Raw genomic sequence first — 22,381 nt, 5'->3', positions numbered from 1 at the left:
TTGTTATTGTCACGAGTCTGCATGAATTTGTTCTTCGGGAGGTGGACAGGCAAGGATATTGTCACGGGTCTGCACGGATTTTTTCTTCATGAGAGTTGACAGGTTAGTATAGTTCACATCCTTGAAGGCTAGAATTCTGTTTGTATATGACATGGGATTTTCGCTGCATATTTTATTTTGTAAATATGAGTGCGTTAGGTGAGAGAAGTGTGTAGAACGCCATCACTGCCATTCGTTCCCTTCTCATTTGTTGTCATGATCACTACTAGTAGTCGGTCGAACCCATTAAAGAAAAATCGTAAAAGATCGAAACTTTCTTGTTCTCTGTCTGATTCTCTGATTTTCAGCTTCTACTGCTGGCTGTTAAGGAGTAGTAAGGAGTACGACCATGAACCTCTCTTCTTCTCTGGCGCTGGAGTCCAGCAGCTCTATCAAGTTGACCCATCGACAGCGGCCGATTACTTTCAACAGGAACTTTGTTGTTTGCTCCGTGAAGTCCTCCTCATCACCCTCTTCGGCGGTGACGTTCTCGGCAGAGTCTGACAGATTGAGTCGAATTGAGTCACTGAGTCAGGTATCAGGGGTTTTGGGTTGTCAGTGGGGCGATGAAGGCAAAGGCAAACTCGTCGACATCTTGGCTCAACATTTCGACATAGTTGCCCGCTGTCAGGTCGGGTCCCCTCTTTATACCATCTCATATCCATTACTAATATTAGCTATAGAACCCATCTTTCTCTAGTAATTCAGAAGGTTTCTTGCTTTTAGAGGGTATGAACTGATTATTTTTGTATGTGAGTTGCAGAGGAAACGATTACTTATCGTCGACATTAACCCTTATGTTACCAATCTAAACTCTTATCTTCTCGAATATTGTCGTCCATCCACCTCTGCTCCGGCTCATAGCTCGAATCAGTCTGCATCTAATGTAATCCAGCGTCATTAGTTTACTTGGTCAATACCCTTTGTAGCTTACATTCCATCAATCACCTCCTAATTAATTTCCTGGACACGCATCATTTATCACAATAAATCCGAAACAGCTAATCTTAATAGAAGGATGTCTTCGACATCAGGTAAAAGGGGAGAGTTCACTCACAGAATATTACACTTTTATTTAAGAAAAAACACATGACTGACATGATCGTTGAAGCTTCCTTGGCCGGAATTCCTTCGGTCAAGGAATTTCTAACGCTTCTTATGGGTTTTACAGGATTGCCGATGGCCCTTGTATCAAATCTCTGTTGTGGGAATTTTCCGTCACAATTGTAAAGCTTTTCTGTTAGACTATAAGTTTTACCATTATTTGTTGTCAGGGAGGAGCAAATGCTGGGCACACCATCTATAATGCAGAAGGAAAGAAATTTGCCCTTCATCTTGTTCCCTCTGGCATCCTTAATGAAGAAACTCGTTGCGTCATCGGGAATGGAGTTGTGGTACATTTGCCTGGTCTTTTCAAAGAAATTGATGGCTTGGAATCAAATGGTGTCTCCTGTAAGGGAAGAATACTGGTGTCTGACCGCGCTCACCTGTTATTTGATTTTCATCAAGTAGCAGACGCGCTAAGAGAAGCTGAGCTTGCTAAATCATTGATAGGCACTACCAAGAGCGGAATCGGACCTTGTTACTCAAGCAAGGTGATCCGTAATGGCATAAGGGTAAGTGACCTTAGGCATATGGATACTTTTCCACAGAAGCTTGATGTCTTATTATCAGATGCAGCTTCAAGATTCCCAGGTTTTAACTATGGCCCAGAAATGCTCAGGGAAGAAGTTGAAGCATACAAGAGATATGCTGAAAGGTTGGAGCCTTTCATAGCCGATACTGTGCATTTCATGAACGAATCAATTTCACAAAAGAAGAGGATTTTGGTTGAAGGTGGTCAAGCAACCATGCTAGATATTGATTTTGGAACTTACCCCTTTGTAACCTCCTCTAACCCGTCAGCAGGTGGTATTTGCACTGGTCTTGGCATTGCTACTAGGGTTGTGGGTGATATAGTTGGAGTGGTAAGTAGTTATTTTTTTGCTTGTCCCTGTACCCATTAGACAAACTCTTACCCATTCCACAGATAACATTGAGCACCATTCAGCTTTTAACTTGGAATCTTTTTGTGCAGGTGAAAGCATATACTACGAGAGTAGGTTCAGGTCCTTTCCCAACAGAAATTTTGGGTCAAGAGGGTGACCTTCTTAGATTAGCTGGGCAGGAGTTCGGCACTGTTACAGGGCGTCCTCGTCGTTGTGGCTGGCTGGATGTGGTTGCGTTGAAGTATTGTTGTCAGATTAATGGTTTTTCTTCTCTCAATCTCACCAAATTGGATGTTTTGTCGGATATGTCCGAAATTCGGCTGGGAGTTGCTTATAAACAGATTGATGGTACACTGGTGAAATCATTTCCTGCAGATCTTCGCCTACTTGAGCAAATAAAGGCAAGTGGATATTAAGACAATGTTTTTTTGCGTCCTTTGAATTTTATAAGTTGTCGCTTGGGTATGTGGAAGTTCCCTGTGGCCACGCAAGGAGAAACTTGTATGGTGACGTCCATCATTGGACATCAGACTGAAAGCACAGCAAAATAAACACTTTAAAATAGCGATGCGGGATTAGAACTTGAATCTTAAGGATGTGAACCTCGGTGAAATGAGTCATTTACATTGAATAATGGTTGTCGGCGTACATAAAGAGGAAACAGAACCTACCATGGTTCACTTCTTCGAGACCCTGATGTTGATACCTTCATTCTAAAACTGTGGTTTTGTTGTGGGACTTCTTGACAACTCACACTGGTTTATGTGTTTTGATCATGTTTGCAGGTGGAATATGAAGTGTTACCAGGGTGGAATAGCGATATCTCTTCCATCAGAAAGTATTCTGATCTTCCAAAGGCTGCACGCCGGTATGTGGAAATAATTGAAGAACTTGTCGGAGTACCTGTTCATTACATGGGCGTTGGGCCTGGGCGCGATGCCCTTATATTCAAATGATCTTCTTCTTCTTTTTTCTTCATGTTCTTTTACGATTTTTGGAATTCTGGTGGATTTGGGGATAGCTGAATATGGTTTTTTTATCCATATAATTTTGGAAATTGTGATTGGATTGAGATAGTGTTTGCAGTGATTTTGACTTAAATAGGAACTCTTTCATCGGTCTACATAGATGATGGAATAGGCTCTTTATTTTGCCAATGACAGTTATGAAATAGGCTCTTAATCTACATGAATCCAGATTTTTACCAACCACCTCATAATTTTCATTTTCACGAGCCCTGTTTCACATGTTTTCCTGTCATTCGCAACCTGATACCCGGGACTCTTTTCACCTTTATGACTTTATCCCATGGCTCATGTCCTCTCTCCCTCTCTCTCTCAGTATAATATGCATTCCATAGAAACTGGCAAGTTAAGGCCTGCAAGTGCATTAAGATTACAATGCCAAGTAACTTAGTATGAAATGGTCATGGTTTACCCTAATTAAAATGGCAAAGATCAGACACATAACCATGCAAATGTGGTTCAAAGCAGCACTGGGAGATGATCAAATCCAAGACTTCTGCACAAAAGCTACATGTTTTTACAGCATTTAACTGTCTTACAAGATATGATACAATCCTAACACTTCCACACCCATACTAATTGGCATTTACCCTGAACTCCCATTAACCCCCAACTCTGAAGCACGCACCAAGTAGTATGCATAGAGTGGATACGATCACTCCTCGTTGATGATGATAATGCTTAAGAACTGCAAAAGTACCAAAACAGTCCAAAATGCTTATAGGACCTTAAGAAACTTTCAAAATCTGAGCCAGATCAATAACGAGTAAAGAGGCGACTCTTACCAATGGATGATCTTAAACCACCTTTGGATTTCCTTCCATTTTCATGAGGAGCTGTGCCAATAATCAACTTCGTTCACTTCTAATGTGACATACTGAGATCGAGACAGGGTGCAAAATGTCATACACAAAGCTTATGAGTTATGACCACATTAATCCTTTTCACTTTCCTGAGTTCCTCAAGTGCGCTCAATCTTTCCTGTGTTGTCATCCAGAACGATAGTGCTTTGCCCTTGTGACTTCTCAGCATGTTCCTTGGTTTGTACTATCTAGGATGGTGGTGCTTTGTCCTCTGTATAACTTCTCAGCATGTTCCTTTGGTTGGTGAATTGCGTTCATGTTAAAAAATGCATTAAGTTCCTTCTTCGCCGAGGAGACACTTTCCGTACATTTACGGTACTCAGAAAGAGCGCGAGAATATGCACAAAAGGGGCAGTAAAAGTTACCCTGATCATCAAATTTAACCGAGGAACCCAAGCAGCTCTCATGAATACCCAAGGAACAATCACTGCTGCCACAAACTAATAGTGAACCCTCCTTGTTACACTTTACACAGAAATTTAGTACCGGCGATTCAGATACTTGTGAAGATCCATGATTTACTTTGCAGGGAGAGTTGAAGATATTTCCTTCTTTCTCGGAAACTTTGAGCCCCTCATTATCATATCCATCATTATCAAATTCGGTATCTTCTTTAGGAAGATGTTCCATGGTATTATCAGGCTCAATCTCATGCAAGTTACTATCAATATTCTGAGTTTTCAAAGCGGGTACAACACTGCTCGCTCTTAGATCACCGTCACTGACTACACCCACTGAGAGGAAATCATCGGTTTCATTTCCAGATGCACCTCGAGACACCTTGTCAGTATTAGGCTGTAAGTTACTGTTACCATGAATATCACTCACAAGCCCAAGCCTCTCATCATGACCAATCTCCAAAGAACGACTTTCCTCCAAGCCTCCAAGTTCTGAATATTTCCTCACTCCTTTGGAAGCCTCAGCAACTATTTGATTACCACAAGAGGGATCCAGCCTGATCTTCTTTGTAACTAAATAGTGATCATACCGGCCATCCAGATCACCTTGGTTTTCAATTTCATGGGACTGTCCATCCACATATTTATCAGGAAAATCATTGCTCTTTCTCTTTCGGGGAAAGAACTCTTCAGCATGCATATCATGTCTTTGTGCTCCATCCACATTCTCAAGGATTGTGGGAATCAAGCTTACTTGGGCTTCAACCACTTGGGAATCAGCATTGCCATTGGCATCATCATGAGTAGTATAAATCAAGCTCTCTTGAGCTTTAGAAACTTGATGACCGGCATTGCCATCCACATTGTTAAGGATTGTATCAATCAAGCTTTCTTGAGCTTCAGCCACTTGGGCATCGGAGTTGCCATTGGCATCATCAAGGGTAGTACAAATCAAGTTCTCTTGTGCTGTAGAAACTTGAGCATCACCATCACCATCACCATCCACCTTGTCAAAGGCAATCAAGCTTACTTGAGCATCAGCATTGCCTTTGCCATCATCAAAGGAAGTATACAACAAGCTCTCTTGAGCTTTGGAAACTTGAACATCAGCCTCGTCATCCACATTGTCATGGGTTGTAGCAATCAAGCTCTTTTGAACCACAGAAACTTGCACATCACCATTGTGGATCTCTTGAACTTTGGAAACTTGAACATCAGCATTGCCATCCACATTGTCAAGGTTCATATCAACCAAACGCTCTGGGACCTCAGAAACTTGGTCATCAGCATTGGCCTCACTGGGGCTCCTCAAAGGAAGTGCAACAATGTCATCGTTATCTTGCACGTTTGCAAGCACAAGTCTACTACCTTTGCTCAAGTATGGAGCAAAGGGATGAGTTCCTCGTACAAGTTCATCTTTGAGCTGGTTCAGTGATGTGAACAAGTAAAGAATCAACTCACAGAACAGAAGTTTCAGAAACCATTTGTCAACAAAAAATCAAGGGAAACTAACCTTACTCAGAGCAGCTTGACCCATACTAGCTCTTTTATGGATGATAAAAGGAATAGCACAACTTGTTAACGACTCTGGGGCACCCGACTTCAATTCTGAAATCGATGCCTAAAAACAAGAACCAAAAAATCATCAGAACCACATATTATGCCAAACGGGACGGGTAAACCTTTCTTCAACAACCACCATCATGTAATTACGATTATAATAACCCTTAGCAACATGGTTACATACAATTTAGCTTAAGAAAATAAGTAGTCTCTGCATAATTATAAAATGAAAGCAAAATCCATAATTTATTACCCGTCGTAGAATATACGTGAGGACCTCCTCAAACCCCCGAGAGAAATCGAAATGCCCATTAGCTTGAGCATCAACAGTTGCCGGATCCGGAAGAGGATCAAACAATTCCTCTAAACACCTCAACGCCACCACTTCCCTAGTCTTTGCCCCTAATTCCTCATCATGTGTCCCAGGCACCAGTTCTATCAATTCTACAATCAACACAAACAACAAAAAAAAACCCCAAAAGCCCTAAATCCCAAAATCGAAATCAACAACAGCGACAGTTCAAATTTCAAGTATAATATGAGAAAAGGATCGAATTTTGAAATTACCGCGTAAAATAGAGGCATCAACTTCTTTTAGGGTGGAAAAGTACTCTATCACCCAGTACCATGCGACGCCCTTCGAATTCTTCTTCCCCTTTCTCCCATCAACCTCCATCGGACGAAAGCTTACGAGACACACAACCATCCTCCCTCGGGTCAGTTGCTCTCCTTTCTTTTGAAATTAATTTCGTTTCAGGTAACTGGGCCTGGGCCTTCAAAAAATTTACCCATCAATGTACTGGATTTCGGCCCAATTAATGTGGGCCTACAACAGATAATTCTTGGTTTCGGATTATTCCTTCCTTTTTCATTTTGATCTGGTTTTAATTTAGAACAATACTACAAACCTTTAATTTACGACTCTCATTTTATTCGAAATCCGTGTGGCTACTGTGATGTGATTGTTGAAAATCTAAGCCCGAACATATCAATGATGTTGTTCACTCTGAGTCACGGGCTCGCACAAATTTATTTTTCATGAACTATCGTCATTGGTTCTCAGACCTATAAAACAGTTCTTATGTGAGAGGTGCAAGACATTTATTTATATATCACTTAGTTTGATTATGTCGATCTGATGTGGGATATTAGTCTTGACTCTTCCACACTTGTGGGTTTTGTTATGTTTCTATAGACCGAGTTTCGCTCTGATACCATGTTGGAAATCCAAACCTAAACATATCAATAATATTTTCCGCTCTAGGCCACGAGTTCACAAGAATTCATTCTTAATGAACCGTCGTCATTGATGCTTAAACCCATAAACCACGTTTTTGTGTGTGACGTGCAAAACTTGTACATATACACCACTTGGCCAAATTATGTCGGTAGGATATTAGTGTTGATTGTCACTACAACCAAAAATAATGTCAACAGAAGTCAAAAGTCTGTTTAACCATGGTTTACTAATAAGAGTTGAGAATCGATTGGATTAGATATATATGTGCCCAATATTCAATTTTAACCACAAACTAATTCTTGGTGGAATTAAAAAAAATGATGGTTTATTAATTTGAACTCAATACAATCCATACAATTCAATCCCCTGTTTTGCCAATGAAGCAGAACAATTAACAGAAGCTCCATTGATCCCGATATTGCAGATGACAATCAACAAGAAGAAACAAAACTCCAAAACTTTCTGGGAATCAAAGAAAGTGAAAAACCCAATTCCCAGCAAAGTCGAATGGGTCTTGTCTGGTCTGGTCTACGGAGATAAAGAAAGAGGATTGAAGATGCGAGAGAAGAAGACTCGCAGGCGATGGAAGACCCTAAGCCTGAGGACCGATGTCTGCCGGATCATAACCTCAACTGCCTCCACGAACAAGCTCAGACTCCGGATCGGCGGCAAGTAGAGAGTCAAAGGCACCGCCGAGAACCCCACGATAAAGAAGAGGTCCAACATTTGCTTACAACCACCACCACTTCTTCTACCAGTACCACAAAATACAGAGAACCCTCTGTTCTAGATCAGAAAAACAGGGAGAGATTTTGAGATCAGAGAGTTGGGTTTTTTTCTGGGATTTTAGATCTCTTTTGAACTGCGAAGTGAAGATTAGCTAATGATGATGATGATGCTGTTTCTTTATATGCCACCGACAACTGCAACAGGAACAGGAAGAAGACAAGAGCCTTGGACTTTTCAGGTGGAAGATTGTCTCTCTTTTTTTTGTCTTCTAGATTGTGATCTCTGAATTTATATCTAAAGGTGAAGATATTTGATGATGATCATGATCATGAGGTGGTGGTTATTTGGAAAGATTCCCAACTGTACCATCGTTATGGGTTTTATTGAAAAGTGACCTCTGTTAATAAACATTTTTCAAATATAACCCTTCTTTTTAAAACACTTAAATCTGACCCTTTCAGTCAAGGAAAAGACATAGACACCCTTTCACGTCTTTTTATGCACTTCCCTCTCACTTGCAACCCTAGAAATGGTTTCCCTCCTAAAACCACTTCCCTCTCTCTATGAAACCTCTCTCTCCTTCAAACCCAGTAAAACCGCTCCATCTATACCTCTTTCCTTCAAACTTTGTCACAGATCTAGTGAAATCCATATGCCCAAACTCAAATCTTCAAGGTTGAAGTGTCGCGACGTCAAATCTTCGTAAGTTGTCATAGCGATGTCGCCCACAATGTCAACAAGCCTAAAGTCAGCAATGCAAGCTTCGTCTTGGTTCCTGTTGAAAATAGAAGTGCTCACCGTCGTCGATAAGTGTCCCGCCCTTCGTACAAAATATTTCGTTGATAAATGCCTGTTTTTTTCGTTGGAAACTATATTTGTTTTCGTTGATGTGAGACAAATTTTTCGTTGGAAACTTCGTTTGTTTTCGTTTAAACTCAGACAATTTTTTCGTTGATAATATCACAATTTGTTAGAGTCACTAATTTTTCATTGATAACTATTATATGTAAGGTTTATTATTGTACCTGTTTTCGTTGATAGTTATTTGTTAGGGTCACTAATTTTTCATTTATAATTATTATATGTAAGGTTTATTACTGTAACTGTTTTCGTTAATAGTTAGTTTTTAGGGTTCTTAATTTTTCATTGATAACTATTATTTGTAACGTTTATTACTATAACTGTTTTCGTTGATAAATATAATATATCATACATAGAAATTAAATAATTAGAGTTATATAAATTAAATACAGTTAAATACAATATCATTTTCCTGATCATCAATATAAGTAATCCCTTCATTCTTTTCATCCTCATTTCTTTTTTTCTTTTTTTTTTCAACAATCTCCTCTACAGTCTTCTTCTCTTCTTTCTTGTATGTATTCTGAGTCGATTTGAGGGCCAAAATTTTCTGCTCAATTGAACTGAGCCTTACGAAAATATCAGTTGTATCATTATCAACCTAATAATACACTTATCAACTAAAATATAATATATTATCAACGTAAACATGGTAATTATCAACGTAAAAATTTACATTATCAACATAAACATCTATATTGTCAACATAAACATTCTCATTAACAACGTAAACATTCTCACTATCAACGAGAAAAAATATATTTACCTCCTTGTCTTCCAGTAAATCATTGACTGTCTTGGATTTTGTTGTCTTTGTTGATGGCCACTTCGACATTATGGGCAACATTTTTACATCAAGACAGTTGGTAAAATGTTCAGCAATACTGGGAATAACCTCATAAGCCAACAATTGAAAAATCCAAGGGAAACTCAAGAGATTGTACCACTCATAATCATTTTTCTTCTCCTTAAATTTATCAGATCTACCAACAAGACAATTGTTCAAGGACTTAATTGTTTTCTTGTAGGACAAAATATCCCATGGATACTTGTTAAATAGATCCACAGTCATGACTCTAGCCTTGCCAATTTAACAAAAACTTTAATTATCAATGATAAAATTATAGTAGTAAACGAAATTATAACATAAACTAAATCATTTGTCAACGAAAACACTATTAAAGTATAAACAAAAAAACTTAAATAGTAAACGAAAATTTTAATTATCAATAAAAAAGTTTGTCAACCAAAATAATAAAATTCCCAACGAAATAAATAGATCATCAACTAAAAATAAATTACGTTACATACATATCCCTTCTTTCTTCTGAAACTTTATCATAATAGTTAATCAGTTCGTCTTTCATTTCAACAATGATTGATCGTCTTTCATGAAACCATCGTTGTAATAAAGACTGCAGATGATCCATCAACTTTGTAATAGGTAAGTTTCGAACATCCATCAATATTCCATTTAAGCATTCAATAAAACTTAAGTAGTAACCATCCTATTCATTTTGACTGGTCGAACCATGTTATGTGTTATGCATCTAGCTATGGTTAAAGTCTTTGGTTGAGAAACCCCCTTCATTGAAATCGTGATATTATCAACGAAAAAATTGTTTGAGTTTAAACGAAAACAAACGAAGTTTCCAACAAAAAATTTGTCTCACATCAACGAAAACAAATATAGTTTTCAACCAAAAAAACAGGCATTTATCAACGAAATATTTTGTACGAAGGGCGGGACACTTATCGACGACGGTGAGCACTTCTATGTTCAACGGGAACGAAGATGAAGCTTGTTGGCTAAATCCACTTGTCCTCCAACATCACCGTCTTTCACAAGAAAAGTATTTATACCAATAGGCTCCATAGTCATGACTGTAGCCCTGTCAATTTAACAAAAACTTTAATTATCAACGATAAAATTATAGTAGTAAACGAAATTATAACATAAACTAAATCATTTGTCAACGAAAATACTATTAAACTAACTATAAACGAAAACATTTAAGTAGTAAACGAAAATAATAATTATCAACAAAAAAGTTTGTCAACCAAAATAACAAAATTCCCAACGAAATAAATAGATTATCAACTAAAATTCTCAACGTTATCAACGAAAAATAAATTACGTTACATACCTATCCCTTCTTTCTTCTGAAACTTTATCATAATAGTTAATCAGTTCGCCTTTCATTTCAACAATGATTGATCGTCTTTTATGAAACCATCGTTGTAATAAAGACTGCAGATGATCCATCAACTTTGTAATAGGTAAATTTCGAACATCACTCAATATTTCATTTAAGCATTCAGCAAAACTTAAGTAGTAACCATCCTATTCATTTTGACTGGTCGAACCATGTTCTGTGCCATGCATCTACCCATGGTTAAAGTCTTTAGTTGAGAAACCCCCTTCATTGAAATCGTGAAATTATCAACGAAAAAATTGTCTGAGTTAAACGAAAACAAATGAAGTCTCCAACGAAAATTTTGTCTCACATCGACGAAAGCAAATATAGTTCTCAACGAAAAAAACAGGCATTTATCAACGAAAATATTTTGTATGAGAGGCGGGACACTTATAGACGACGATGAGCACTTCTATGTTCAACGGGAACGAAGACGAAGCTTGCATTGCTGACTTTAGGCTTGTTAGCATTGTGGGCGACATCGCTATGACAACTTACGAAGATTTGACGTTGCGACACTTCAACCTTGAAGATTTGAGTTTGGGCATATGGATTTCACTAGATCTGTGACAAAGTTTGAAGGAAAGAGGTATAGATGGAGTGGTTTTACTGGGTTTGAAGGAGAGAGAGAGGTTTCATAGAGAGAGTGAAGTGGTTTTAGGAGGGAAATCATTTCTAGGGTTGCAAGTGAGAGGGAAGTACATAAAAAGACGTGAAAGGGTATCTATGTCTTTTCTTTAACTGAAATGGTCAGATTTAAGTGTTTTAAAAAGAAGGGTTATATTTAAAAAATGTTTATTAGCAGGGGTCATTTTTTAATAAAACCCCATCGTTATCTGTAATAATTTGGTATGCAAAGGCCATCAATGGAAAGCAAAAAACAACCAATATTGTTAGTCCTATTTTATCTTTTTTTAAGAATTCGAGACCTCTAATAAGATACCACATGTATGAATGTCATTGAACTACTCGTGATTTTCATATTGTTAGTCCTATTACCTATAAAGTCTAATTATATTCACATAGATTTAGATAGAAGTGATCAATTATTTTATAAATACAAATACGTAAAGGAATATTATTTATCCTCTGAATATTAGATTAGGGGTGATAAAAAATCAGTTTTAGATTGATTTTGTGTCGGACAATAGTACGTGTTTACGAAATATTTACATATTCGAACCTTAATCCGAATTAGATCCGAATAATACATATTGATTTAAATCCGAATAATAAATTAATATGGATTAGGGAGATAATAACCTAATATGGATCAGGGTCCAAGACAAATAAACAAGACATACTTAATTAACCAAATACGGATTGGTTTAAATTCAGACAATAACCTAATCTAGATTAGGGTTAGACAAGTAAACTAATAAGATTTCTATGTTTGGACCCGGACTTGGTTTTAAATTGATAAATTTTTTGTGTTTGGATCCGAATTTCAGACATATAACTTTATGTTTGAATTTGATTTAATCCGAATCACACAAATTATGTCACTCGAACCGGATAGAATTTTGTGACTCCTATATTTGGTTAGTTTTAAATTAGAATTAATAAGTGCTGAAACATCAATATATTAGTATGTACTTTAATTTTTTATTTTAATTAAATTAAAATTAAAAATTTATAAATGTTTAATTTTTTATTTTCTCGTTAGGTTCCCAAACGCAGAGTTTTCAACCCTCAGAGTCAGAGGGTCGCAGGCACGCAGCATCTCCTTGACAAAGGATCGCGACAAACATACTCGCCGTTGATGCTCAATCAACTCCGCGAGACGCCAGTCCAAGCACCGCTGCGGCTGCCCTCGCCAATTCCACAACCCACTCTCCAGAAACCGTCACAAGACTCTTTGACCCATCAAAGCTTTGTGAATTTTCAGCAACAGAGGCTTAAACCTCTGCTAAACCCTTTGAATCAATCCTCCTTTGAACTGAACTACCGACACATTTGCGAGCTCCTCCTCTCCCAAACCCACTCCAGGACGCTTCCGAAGGGTCTTCAAATCCATGCCCACATCATCAAATCGGGACTCCAGTCCCTCCCTCTTATCTCCCACCATCTCATCAATTTCTACTCTAAGACCCAACTCCCTCTCCTTTCCTGCCAAGCATTCCATGAATGTTCTCGTCTATCATCCACTACTTGGAGCTCTATTATTTCCTCTTTCGCCCAAAATGAACTACCTTGCCTTGCCATTGATTACTTTCGTCGAATGCTGCATGATAATGTCCGCCCTGATGATCATATCTTCCCCAGCGCGACCAAATCGTGTGCTATTTTGGGTCGGCATGATGTTGGTCAATCCATACATTGTTTAGCACTTAAAACTGGATATGAATTTGATGTGTTTGTGGGCAGTTCGTTGGTCGACATGTATGCGAAGTCTGGGCAGATAAATGTTGCGAGGAAAGTGTTTGATGATATGCCGGAAAGGAATGTGGTTTCTTGGAGTGGGATGATATACGGTTATGCCCAGTTAGGTGAAGACGAAGAAGCTTTGAAGCTTTTCAAAAACGCGTTGGAGGAGGATTTGGATGTCAATGATTTCACATTTTCGAGTGTGATTCGGGTTTGTGGAAACTCCACGTTGCTTGAATTAGGAAGACAGATACATGGGTTGTGCTTGAAAACGAGTTTTGCTTCCTCAAGCTTTGTAGGTAGTTCTTTGATTTCATTGTATTCTAAATGCGGTGTCATTGAAGGTGCTTATCAGGTTTTCGATGAGGTGCCTCTCAGGAATCTAGGCATGTGGAATGCAATGTTGATTGCTTGTGCTCAGCATGCACACACAGATAAAGCTTTTGATTTGTTTGAAGAGATGGAACGTGCGGGGATGAGACCCAATTTTATCACTTTCTTGTGTGTATTATATGCTTGTAGTCATGCAGGGCTGGTTGAACAAGGGCAACATTACTTTGAGCTAATGAAAGAGTATAGAATTGAGCCGGGGGAACAGCATTATGCTTCCATGGTTGACTTGCTTGGTCGTGCTGGAAAGTTGCAGGATGCACTGACAGTTATCAAGGAAATGCCAATAGAACCAACAGAATCCGTGTGGGGAGCATTTTTGACAGGGTGCCGAATACACAAGGATACGGAATTGGCTGCCTTTGCAGCTGATAGAGTCTTTGAGCTGGGTCCTGTGAGCTCTGGCCTGCATGTGCTGTTATCTAATGCTTATGCAGCTGCAGGAAGATGGGACGACGCAGCAAAAGCTCGAAAGATGCTTAGGGATAGAGGGATGAAGAAGGAAACAGGATTGAGCTGGGTTGAGGAGGGAAATAAAGTTCATACATTTGCAGCGGGGGATAGGTGTCATGTAAAAAACAAAGAAATTTACCAGAAATTAGAGGAATTAGGAGAAGAAATGGAAAGAGCTGGCTATGTTGCAGACACAAGTTTTGTGTTGAAAGAAGTGGATGGTGAAGAGAAGAATCAGACTATTAGGTATCACAGTGAAAGACTAGCCATCGCATTTGGTCTCATTACATTCCCGCCAGATAGGCCGATTAGGGTTATGAAGAACCTGCGTGTATGTGGTGATTGTCACACCGCGATTAAGTACATGTCCAAGTGCTCTGGAAGAACGATCATTGTGAGGGATAACAACCGGTTCCATCGGTTTGAGGGTGGGAAATGCTCGTGTGGTGACTATTGGTGACTGAATTCTGGCTCCCCAATTAAGCCAACTGTATAATGCATTTATTAGACAAATGGTTACAGGGTTCCAGGTTCCAAGTAGATAGTTCTCTCAATTTTCAGAGAGAAAATGGCATGTCTGCTATACTTGAATATTTTCCATACACTTGTATGCTTTTATTATTTCCTTGTCCTTCTGCATGAAAGGCAATAGTTTTTCCAAAGGACTCTTGTAATGAATCTCTTGGCTGAATGTGGAATTATAATTCTTGGTGGTATTGTATGAATCTAGTTGTTTGCATTTCACTTTCAGAATGTTTAAATTGAACTTCAATTGAACCTAATATGGAATATAGAAAAAGAAGATGTCAATTATGACCAAAAGCACAGATTCTTCTGTCATGGAACTCTGTGTTCAGCTGTAACCACCAAATGATAAGTCTATTCCTAAACCTTCTATGAACTTGATCCTTTCACATTCCCTCATACTTTTATTCTGTGTATGCTTTTGTTTACTTATTTTGCTATGCTTTCAGGTTTTCCTGGAAACAGCAAGCGAAGGCAAAGAAAAAAAAGACCGTCCAACAGATGCACCGAAAGGTGATGAGTGGGAGCTGCCACTGACCCATTGCTTTCACTTTTTCTTAGGAACTTGTTTGTTTTTTTCTATGAAAAGAAATGCCAAATGATAAAGAAAAGAAAGGATGATTTACCAAACTTTACCCTTAAATTCCCTCTCATTCATAACAGAGAGACCAGAATGAAAGGAGTATTGTCCTATTGCCATGCTTCAGCTTCATATGAATCTTTGAACCCTTTCAATGACCACTTGATTACACAAACAAGAGTCTCCATCCACCACATCACATATGATGATATTTCAATACGTTCCATTCTTCAATACTTGTACAACTTTGGCTCTCCTAGGGTTCCCTCATATGGGATCCTTGAGGATCAAGTTGGCCCTTGCGAACAGCTCGATGCACTCTCTCCCTTCAACCCTTTGAGCGAAAAGTGACAAGGAAAGGAAAATCCATAGACCAACCCCATCATCTCAAAGGCCAACTTGCGAATCTAATCATTCTCTCAATGCGTCCTTGATGTAATCTAAAAGCTATAATGCTCACATGAAGCATAATATCAATATCCTAAAATTCCAAATCACCTAAAGATCCACAAACAACTAAGCATTAAAAAATTTAAACAAACATTTATCTTACACTTGCACACTAAGAAAGATTAGAAAGAATCCATGTGACTCCATCCAAATCCCAACAGTCATCAAATACCCACTACTCGGATTTGGAACCACAGTACAGATTCCCAATCACCCACTTAAGTAAAATCAAATGTATGTATAAGATAAGAGAGGTAACTACATCTACACTAAATGTAGAAGTGAGAATCTAACATTTTCATCATCAACATATTATTCTTTTATTCATATTCAACATCTTCCACAATTGATAGCACCCAATGACCCAAACCATTGGTTCCAAAGGTGGAAATGAATAATATATATTGTCAGAGGACCTTCAGCACTTGGCATAATTCAACAGACAATTTTAGAAATATAGAAATTGAAAATATTGGAGGGCCAAAAAAAGAAACACCTTGCCTGGGATTAGCATTTTGAATGTAACCCAGGAAGGTTTTTCACCCTTCTCTGAATTCTGTTGTGACAATTAATCATGAAATGAATATCCCTCATAACCGATTTTTCCTCCTAGTCACTGTTACCTTCCACACCCACCAACAAAATTCCAAGACCTTATGTCGTTCGCCAACTTACGACTCACAAAAAAGATTTTCAGTTTTGCTGAGCCACAAACTGATCAATCTGCATTTGCTCAAGTAAGGATCCTAGCATAGCATGATCAGCTGATTCCATTTGTGGGTTCAAAGTTGGATCCTCGCCCAAAGAATCAATGATTGAATCCACAGAATCAGGTGGTGCAAGCTTTTCTTTCATATCTGATAGAGATTCTTTAACAAGAGATTGAACCCATGACAGATCAGGCTCCTCACCATTGCCAAGCTCAAATGAAGAAGACCTGCGGGGCTTACCCAATTCATCTGTACTAACTGCCCAATCCGGTGTCCCATTGGAAGATCCCCATTCTGACCAGGAGTTCACAGGGGAGCCCACAGTGGCAGCAGAACTGGAGCCAAGCTCCCGAGAGCTGAAGCTGCGCAGCTGCAGTTGCTGCTTCTCGCGTTGCACTAACATGGAAACTCGAGATCCCATAGGTGAGATAGGTTCCACATTTTTGGGAGACATCCTACCAGATGAGGGAACGCAAAAAGAGCCCTGCAGAAAAGGATGGTCAACATTTTTAGGAGAAAAATTAGTGTTGATCGGTGATAACATGCTCTGTTGATGCTGAAACTGATTGAGAACAGCTGATTTGTGTGTTGGGGAAAAAACGGCTGCAGCCAACGCTTGATCGGAGTAACGGGGAGATGAACTCTCAGCAGAAAAGAGGTCTTCGAGATTTGAAGACATTGGGATCTTCAATCGACCAGAACGATTCAGTGACGAGCACAGAGATGACTGAGAGAGACTTGATAACTCATTTATGAACGGCTGTTGCTGCACATCAAAACCTGGCAGCATGCTAAATTCATCTGCTCGAAGATCTCTAGCATTAAGGAAAGATCTCAATCGACTAGATTGAAGATTGCTTCCAGGGAGATGCAATGCAGGAACATTTGGTTGTTGCCAAGCTACAGAAGAGTGTGACATGCCATTGGCAGATGGAGACATTGGTGGGGTGAAAGGTGATGGAGACATAACAGACACTGATGAAGGAGATCCAGGTAAAAGGCTCATGGCTGCAGCGAAATCCATGGCAGCAGCGCCAGAGTTGCAAGAGCGAGGAGAGGGAACAGCAGAGCCAGTGGACACATACAAGGGCCGCAGTTCCTCAGCTGTGTGGGCAAAGAAACAAACCCTCCTTGCACAATTGGCACCATCCTTGCAAAGCCGTGTTCTATATTGTGCTGGGTGTAGCCAGCTTTCAAAAACCCCATGAGCGTATTCACACATATCTCCACGTCGACAAGCCCCCTTCCTGAAGTCAGGACATGGAACACAACTATAGTGGAACTTCCTAGGATCCCTTCTTCGAGCGTTTTCTCCTGGATGAACAAAAGGGCACTCTGTCCAATCATGAGAGTAGGCACGTGAACAAGGCCGAACTTTGAAGGAATACATACGGAATTCATCAGTCGAGTAGATGCTGTTCTTGCTGTCTGGGAAAGACGGGTCAACAGGGTAATCTTTCTTCTCTGATGCAGGAGCCATTGGGACATCATCCATCCTCAATTTCAGCACCAAATCCATAGAAGATGACAAGGACTCATTTTCCAAAGAAGGTGAAAGAGGTGGGGAATTTGAATTCGAAGTGGATATTGACTCCCTAGGTTTGCTGTCATTAACAAAACCATCCGTCAAAAGGAGTTCTTCAAGAGTTGACTTTACATCTCGAAGCTTTGGAGGAACAACAATAACATCAACGGGACGATGACCATTGGCATCTACCAAGTTTGGATCAGCACCTGCTGCTAAAAGCAATTTCACAACGTCCACAGCATTTACAGCTCCACCTGAGGCAGCACAATGAAGGGCGGTGCTTCCATCAAGACCGCATGAGAGATTGACATCTGCATCTGATAGGGACAAAATCAATCTTATAACATCTATACTACCATAAGTAGCCGCAACCATTAAAGGGGTCCTATGCTCATTAACCATCTGGCTGGAGCCCTTCTGCCGGCCATACCATTGTCCAGCTTCATCAACACATGATGGGTTGCACTCAATTGATCGCTTGAATGCCTCAGTCTCATTGTTAGCAGCGAGCTCAAGCAAGCTCGCAAATGTATCTTCCGTCTCAACAGTCAAGTGATTCATGCCTATATGCTCGGGTGTCTACTTTCTTCTTGAGGAATAACAGACAATATCTTCAGATTGGGCTTTAACCCCTCAGATTCACAGCACATCCTCTCATTTGTTAGACAGAAGGCTGAAAATGAAGATATCACATGTTAGATCTCAGCAGCTTGGCCAACATGAAAAGACACAAACAACTTGAGAAAACTAAAGTACCACAAAGGATCCGAACAACGTCAAGTAGCCATGCACAACAAACAAGCAAACTGAACTTTAGCTATATAATAACATAAGAAGAAGCTGGGTTGATGACTGTTCTCTCAGATTCTTCAACCAGGCTATGCTGTGGACGAAAAACAACAAAAATCTTGGCAAATGGCTTCACCAAACATTTTCTCTCAAGCTTTCCACATAAATACAAAAACCAAACTCAACAAAAGCAAACACAGAAAGATTGCAGGCTAAGGAAATTAACACCAAAATCTTATCCTACGACTATGCCACAGTTATTTTCTGGCTAAGCAAAGGAACAAGCAGTAAGAAAACACATTTGCAAGCAAGTCCAAGTAAAGAGAATATCTTTGATGTTATTGAGGCAAATTCCTTCGGCCACCCATCATGACACTGGACAAAATCGGATCTTCTCATTTCCTATCAATTCCCACCATTTTCTCCGCAGTCAAACAGGAATTAAAGAAAACTTGATGCAGAAAGAAAAATACCCAAAAACTAACACAATCAAACTACTAAGCACGGAACAAGAGTAGTCAAAGTCCATAAATTTAGCAAGGACAGGTTGAAGATCTGATATGAAAGCAGAACTATAGAAATTTTTAGTCCAGAAAAGGAATATAAAACAAGATAAAAAGCTAAAAGAAAAAAACAAAAGAGGAAAGAACATCCGTGAAGAAGATCTTCCGACATGTGATCAAACTGAACTCATTGACCTCTTCAACAAAATTACACAGAATCAGACAACTATATAAGTAGTAGTCCTCATATAGAAGCGAAAACCTTACTGGCAAAAGCAGAGATACAGAGAGAAATTCGAGAGTTTCAGAATCGACCCATCTCCATAACTGGAACAGAAGCTCTGAAAGTGAGAGGATTTAGTGATAGCAAGAGAAAAGTTGTAAACTTGTGAGGAGTTTGAAGTGGTAGAGAAAGGGTCTCCTCTTGTTCTTCCAAGTTCCATCTCCAATTACTATGCTCTCTGCTTTCTCTTTTTCTTTCATGAAAAAATAAAAATAAAATAAAAAATTATTTATTTAAATTAAAATTTTATGCCTTTTTTATGGGTTTTGATGGTTGAGTGTAATTGTGATGACCGAAAATTTGATCATTTTCTAATTCAGTCACCGAATGTTCAAACCTTCAAATTTACTTACTCAAAGCTTTAAATTATTTCAATTTACACAATCGAGTAGATTCTTCAATGTTCGAATTGTAAACTCATGACTTTTTATCTACAAAATCACGAGTTTGACTAGCTGAAATGTCTAGCAATACATCCAATTATGTAAATTTGAACAAGTTTAAACTTTGAGTTCTTAGGTTGAAAGTTTTGAATATTCAGTTATTGAATTGGAAAATGATTTATTGACCAAAAGTTACAATAACTAGGTGTGGCAAAACTCTATACAATTGGGATGATCGAATTTGTCCAATATGTATTAAATCAAATTTGAACATAAGTTATATATCCGAAATTTGAGTCTAAACAAAAAAAAATATCTAGTTTAAAATTGGGGTATGGGTTTAAAAATAGTAATTTTGTCCAGTTTACTTGTACGAACCCTAATCAAGAATAAATTATTGTCCGATTTTACTTGTCTGAATTTAAATCAATCCGAGTTTGATCAATTAAATATGTCCAAAATTCAATCCAGATTAGAGTCCAGATATATAAATATTTCATAAACACATAATATTATCCCATCCGGAATTGATTTTTCACCTATCCCTATCAATAACCAGGTTTTTATAGAATCTCCTAACCAATAGGGCGATGCGCACTGAGCATTCGTTTTATATTACCAACTCCACGTTATCCTCATCTAACAACCAATAAGATCACGGCACATCACTGAATGGCCAGAAATGGATGATGTGGCAGTGAATGACTCGTCAGCTGAAAAAAACTAAATTACCGTCCGGAGTACGAAGTTATCGCTTTGTGTAATAATAATTTAACCTTGTCTTCGGGTCAAATCATCTGCAAATTCAACCTAAATTCTCTCCCCTCCCCTCCCTCCAAATAACTCCATTTTTTGGAGGAAATATTTTAATAAAAGTTTAATGAAATCTTTCTCTCAATTCTCTTCAAATCTCTTCTCTTAATTTTTTATAAACTATCCAAACCAATGATTGGAAGGAAACACTCTTTCTCTTCTCTTTTCTTCCACCCAAATCCCTCGATCCAAACACACTCTAAATGAACTTGAGAATTGACTTCTCTTTGTTTTTCCTTGTTTATGCCAACTCTTAAGATATATGAACTAGAAGTCCGAGGTAGCTCGTCTTCTGGTCCATAATCTATGGGCTTTGCACTGAAAAATGACTCATTTGCAAAGCACCTTGGATTTAGACTAGGCTTGGGCCTAACTATAAAAATAGTTGGCCAAAGCCCATCCCAAATTATTCTTCATGGATAACATTACTTATTTGAAGTTGTGGGCTGAAGCCCATCAAATTAGTATTGACACGTTCCCCATCCCAAATTAGCCCTACCTTCTTTTTTTAATCGAAAATGATATCACATACAAGCTTGTTCTTTAAACATCCAATATGGTTCTAAATAAGGGTGACAAAAAATCAGTTATGGGTCGGACAACAGCGTGCTTTTACGAAATATTTACATATTCACATCATAACCCATATTGAATTTCGGACATACTTAATTGGCCAAACTCTTATTCGTTTAAATTCGGACAATAACATAATCCGAGTTTGCGTTTTCCAGACAAGTAAGTTGGACAAGATTTATGTGTTTGAATCCGAATCCGATTTTAAACTAGATAAAAAATTGTGTATTTAGACTTGTATTTCGAACATAACTTATGTCCAAACTTGATTTAATTCGGGTCAGGAAAATTCGGTCATCCGAGCCGGACAAAGTTTTGTCACTTCTAATCTTAAACTTAGATCGTCAAGCTCGCTCGCATAGAAGACAAATATCCATTTGTCAATTGATACCTTTAGTTTATTCTTTTTTTAAAATATTATTTTGAAAAAAAGCCAAATATGTTATTGTCAAATGTTTTAGCTTTTTCACCAACACCATATCATAATCTTTATCAATCCTAAGTTCACAATTATATTCTCCAAAACACCAAACTTTGTGCCCTAATTAGTAGTGGACACGTTACCATTCCACCACCACACTTTGGCAGTTCCATTACATCAATAGATATGGTTCCAAATATCGAAAAGCAAAAGGCCATATAAAGAGCCAATTTTAATATGATTTAGAAGAGATGAAGAGTCGATTAATTATTGGCTAGGGATAAATTAGTTTAATGACGTGAGACTTGGGGGATTTGTAAAACATGAAACCTAGATCAAATGTCACCGCACACGTGGCGGTGTGGGAATGGTGTCGTATCCTCAATTGCATGACACGAAATGGATTGGGATACGATGCTCTTTTTTATTACACAAATAATGGTATGTGAGTGGTGTTGTGTCCTCCAGAAATGATCGAGGGAGTGTCCGGTACTAAATGTACTGGACTAACGTCTGGTAATAATGTGGACCGTTGGATTTGTAAAATCTAAAATCCAACGATCCACATTGTTTGCCCCAATTTAGGGCAAATCACCCCAAATCTCTTCTCGGATCACATTCTCTTCATCAATGGAGGCAACATCATCTTCTTTACAAACGTTGTCCTCTTCTTGATCACCGATTAGACTCACTTAAACATGTCGATCCC

General features: G+C 38.6%; 4 protein-coding genes across 8 annotated transcripts; 2 read left to right on the top strand and 2 right to left on the bottom strand.

The window, feature by feature from the left end:
* The first annotated feature begins 188 nt into the window (after positions 1-188).
* LOC119999071 (adenylosuccinate synthetase 2, chloroplastic-like) lies at positions 189-3,213 on the top strand. Its single transcript, XM_038846583.1, has 4 exons — positions 189-670; positions 1,314-2,006; positions 2,117-2,428; positions 2,813-3,213. Exons 1-4 carry the CDS (start codon positions 389-391, stop codon positions 2,981-2,983), a joined length of 1,458 nt encoding a protein of 485 aa, XP_038702511.1. The 5' UTR covers positions 189-388; the 3' UTR covers positions 2,984-3,213.
* Positions 3,214-3,528: 315 nt separating this feature from the next.
* On the bottom strand, positions 3,529-6,587 carry LOC119999032. Of its 4 annotated transcripts, XR_005468335.1 has the most exons (5): positions 6,444-6,587; positions 6,130-6,320; positions 5,827-5,934; positions 3,838-5,736; positions 3,529-3,740 (listed from the first exon to the last, which is right to left on the bottom strand). XR_005468335.1 is itself a non-coding variant. In XM_038846526.1 (4 exons), the coding sequence occupies exons 1-4, from the start codon at positions 6,459-6,461 to the stop codon at positions 4,078-4,080; spliced, it is 2,016 nt and encodes a 671-aa protein (XP_038702454.1). In that variant the 5' UTR covers positions 6,462-6,587; the 3' UTR covers positions 3,529-4,077. The 4 variants fall into 4 exon arrangements, 3 of the variants coding, with proteins under 3 accessions (XP_038702454.1, XP_038702451.1, XP_038702453.1); XM_038846526.1 differs by having other exon boundaries at positions 3,529-5,736; positions 6,130-6,360; XM_038846523.1 differs by having other exon boundaries at positions 3,529-5,736.
* A 5,994-nt stretch (positions 6,588-12,581) lies between these two features.
* On the top strand, positions 12,582-14,831 carry LOC119998270 (putative pentatricopeptide repeat-containing protein At5g52630). The gene has a single exon (XM_038845553.1). The coding sequence runs from the start codon at positions 12,667-12,669 to the stop codon at positions 14,572-14,574; it is 1,908 nt and encodes a 635-aa protein (XP_038701481.1). The 5' UTR covers positions 12,582-12,666; the 3' UTR covers positions 14,575-14,831.
* A 1,133-nt stretch (positions 14,832-15,964) lies between these two features.
* LOC119998790 (zinc finger CCCH domain-containing protein 30-like) lies at positions 15,965-19,659 on the bottom strand. 2 transcript variants are annotated; one of them, XM_038846222.1, is made up of 2 exons: positions 19,462-19,659; positions 15,965-18,580 (listed from the first exon to the last, which is right to left on the bottom strand). In XM_038846222.1, exon 2 carries the CDS (start codon positions 18,466-18,468, stop codon positions 16,363-16,365), a length of 2,106 nt encoding a protein of 701 aa, XP_038702150.1. In that variant the 5' UTR covers positions 18,469-18,580; positions 19,462-19,659; the 3' UTR covers positions 15,965-16,362. The 2 variants fall into 2 exon arrangements, with proteins under 2 accessions (XP_038702150.1, XP_038702149.1); XM_038846221.1 differs by having other exon boundaries at positions 19,467-19,659.
* Between the last annotated feature and the right edge of the window lie 2,722 nt (positions 19,660-22,381).

This window comes from Tripterygium wilfordii, chromosome 5 (genome assembly GCF_013401445.1).
Source record: "Tripterygium wilfordii isolate XIE 37 chromosome 5, ASM1340144v1, whole genome shotgun sequence".
NCBI classification, from domain to species: domain Eukaryota; kingdom Viridiplantae; phylum Streptophyta; class Magnoliopsida; order Celastrales; family Celastraceae; genus Tripterygium; species Tripterygium wilfordii.
This window is presented reverse-complemented; position numbering and strand designations above follow the sequence as displayed.

What these genes read in the sequence shown, in the direction of transcription:
- LOC119999071 (XM_038846583.1), top strand. Translation starts at nt 389, where the DNA reads ATGAACCTCTCTTCTTCTCTGGCGCTGGAGTCCAGCAGCTCTATCAAG. An exon ending in ACATAGTTGCCCGCTGTCAG is followed by an intron (nt 671 to 1,313) that starts GTCGGGTCCCCT and finishes ATTTGTTGTCAG; the next exon opens with GGAGGAGCAAATGCTGGGCA. An exon ending in TGGGTGATATAGTTGGAGTG is followed by an intron (nt 2,007 to 2,116) that starts GTAAGTAGTTAT and finishes CTTTTTGTGCAG; the next exon opens with GTGAAAGCATATACTACGAG.
- LOC119999032 (XM_038846523.1), bottom strand. Translation starts at nt 6,582, where the DNA reads ATGGTTGTGTGTCTCGTAAGCTTTCGTCCGATGGAGGTTGATGGGAGA. An exon ending in TGATGCCTCTATTTTACGCG is followed by an intron (nt 6,321 to 6,443) that starts GTAATTTCAAAA and finishes TGTTGATTGTAG; the next exon opens with AATTGATAGAACTGGTGCCT. An exon ending in TCACGTATATTCTACGACGG is followed by an intron (nt 5,935 to 6,129) that starts GTAATAAATTAT and finishes TCTTGTTTTTAG; the next exon opens with GCATCGATTTCAGAATTGAA.
- LOC119998270 (XM_038845553.1), top strand. Translation starts at nt 12,667, where the DNA reads ATGCTCAATCAACTCCGCGAGACGCCAGTCCAAGCACCGCTGCGGCTG.
- LOC119998790 (XM_038846222.1), bottom strand. Translation starts at nt 18,468, where the DNA reads ATGAATCACTTGACTGTTGAGACGGAAGATACATTTGCGAGCTTGCTT.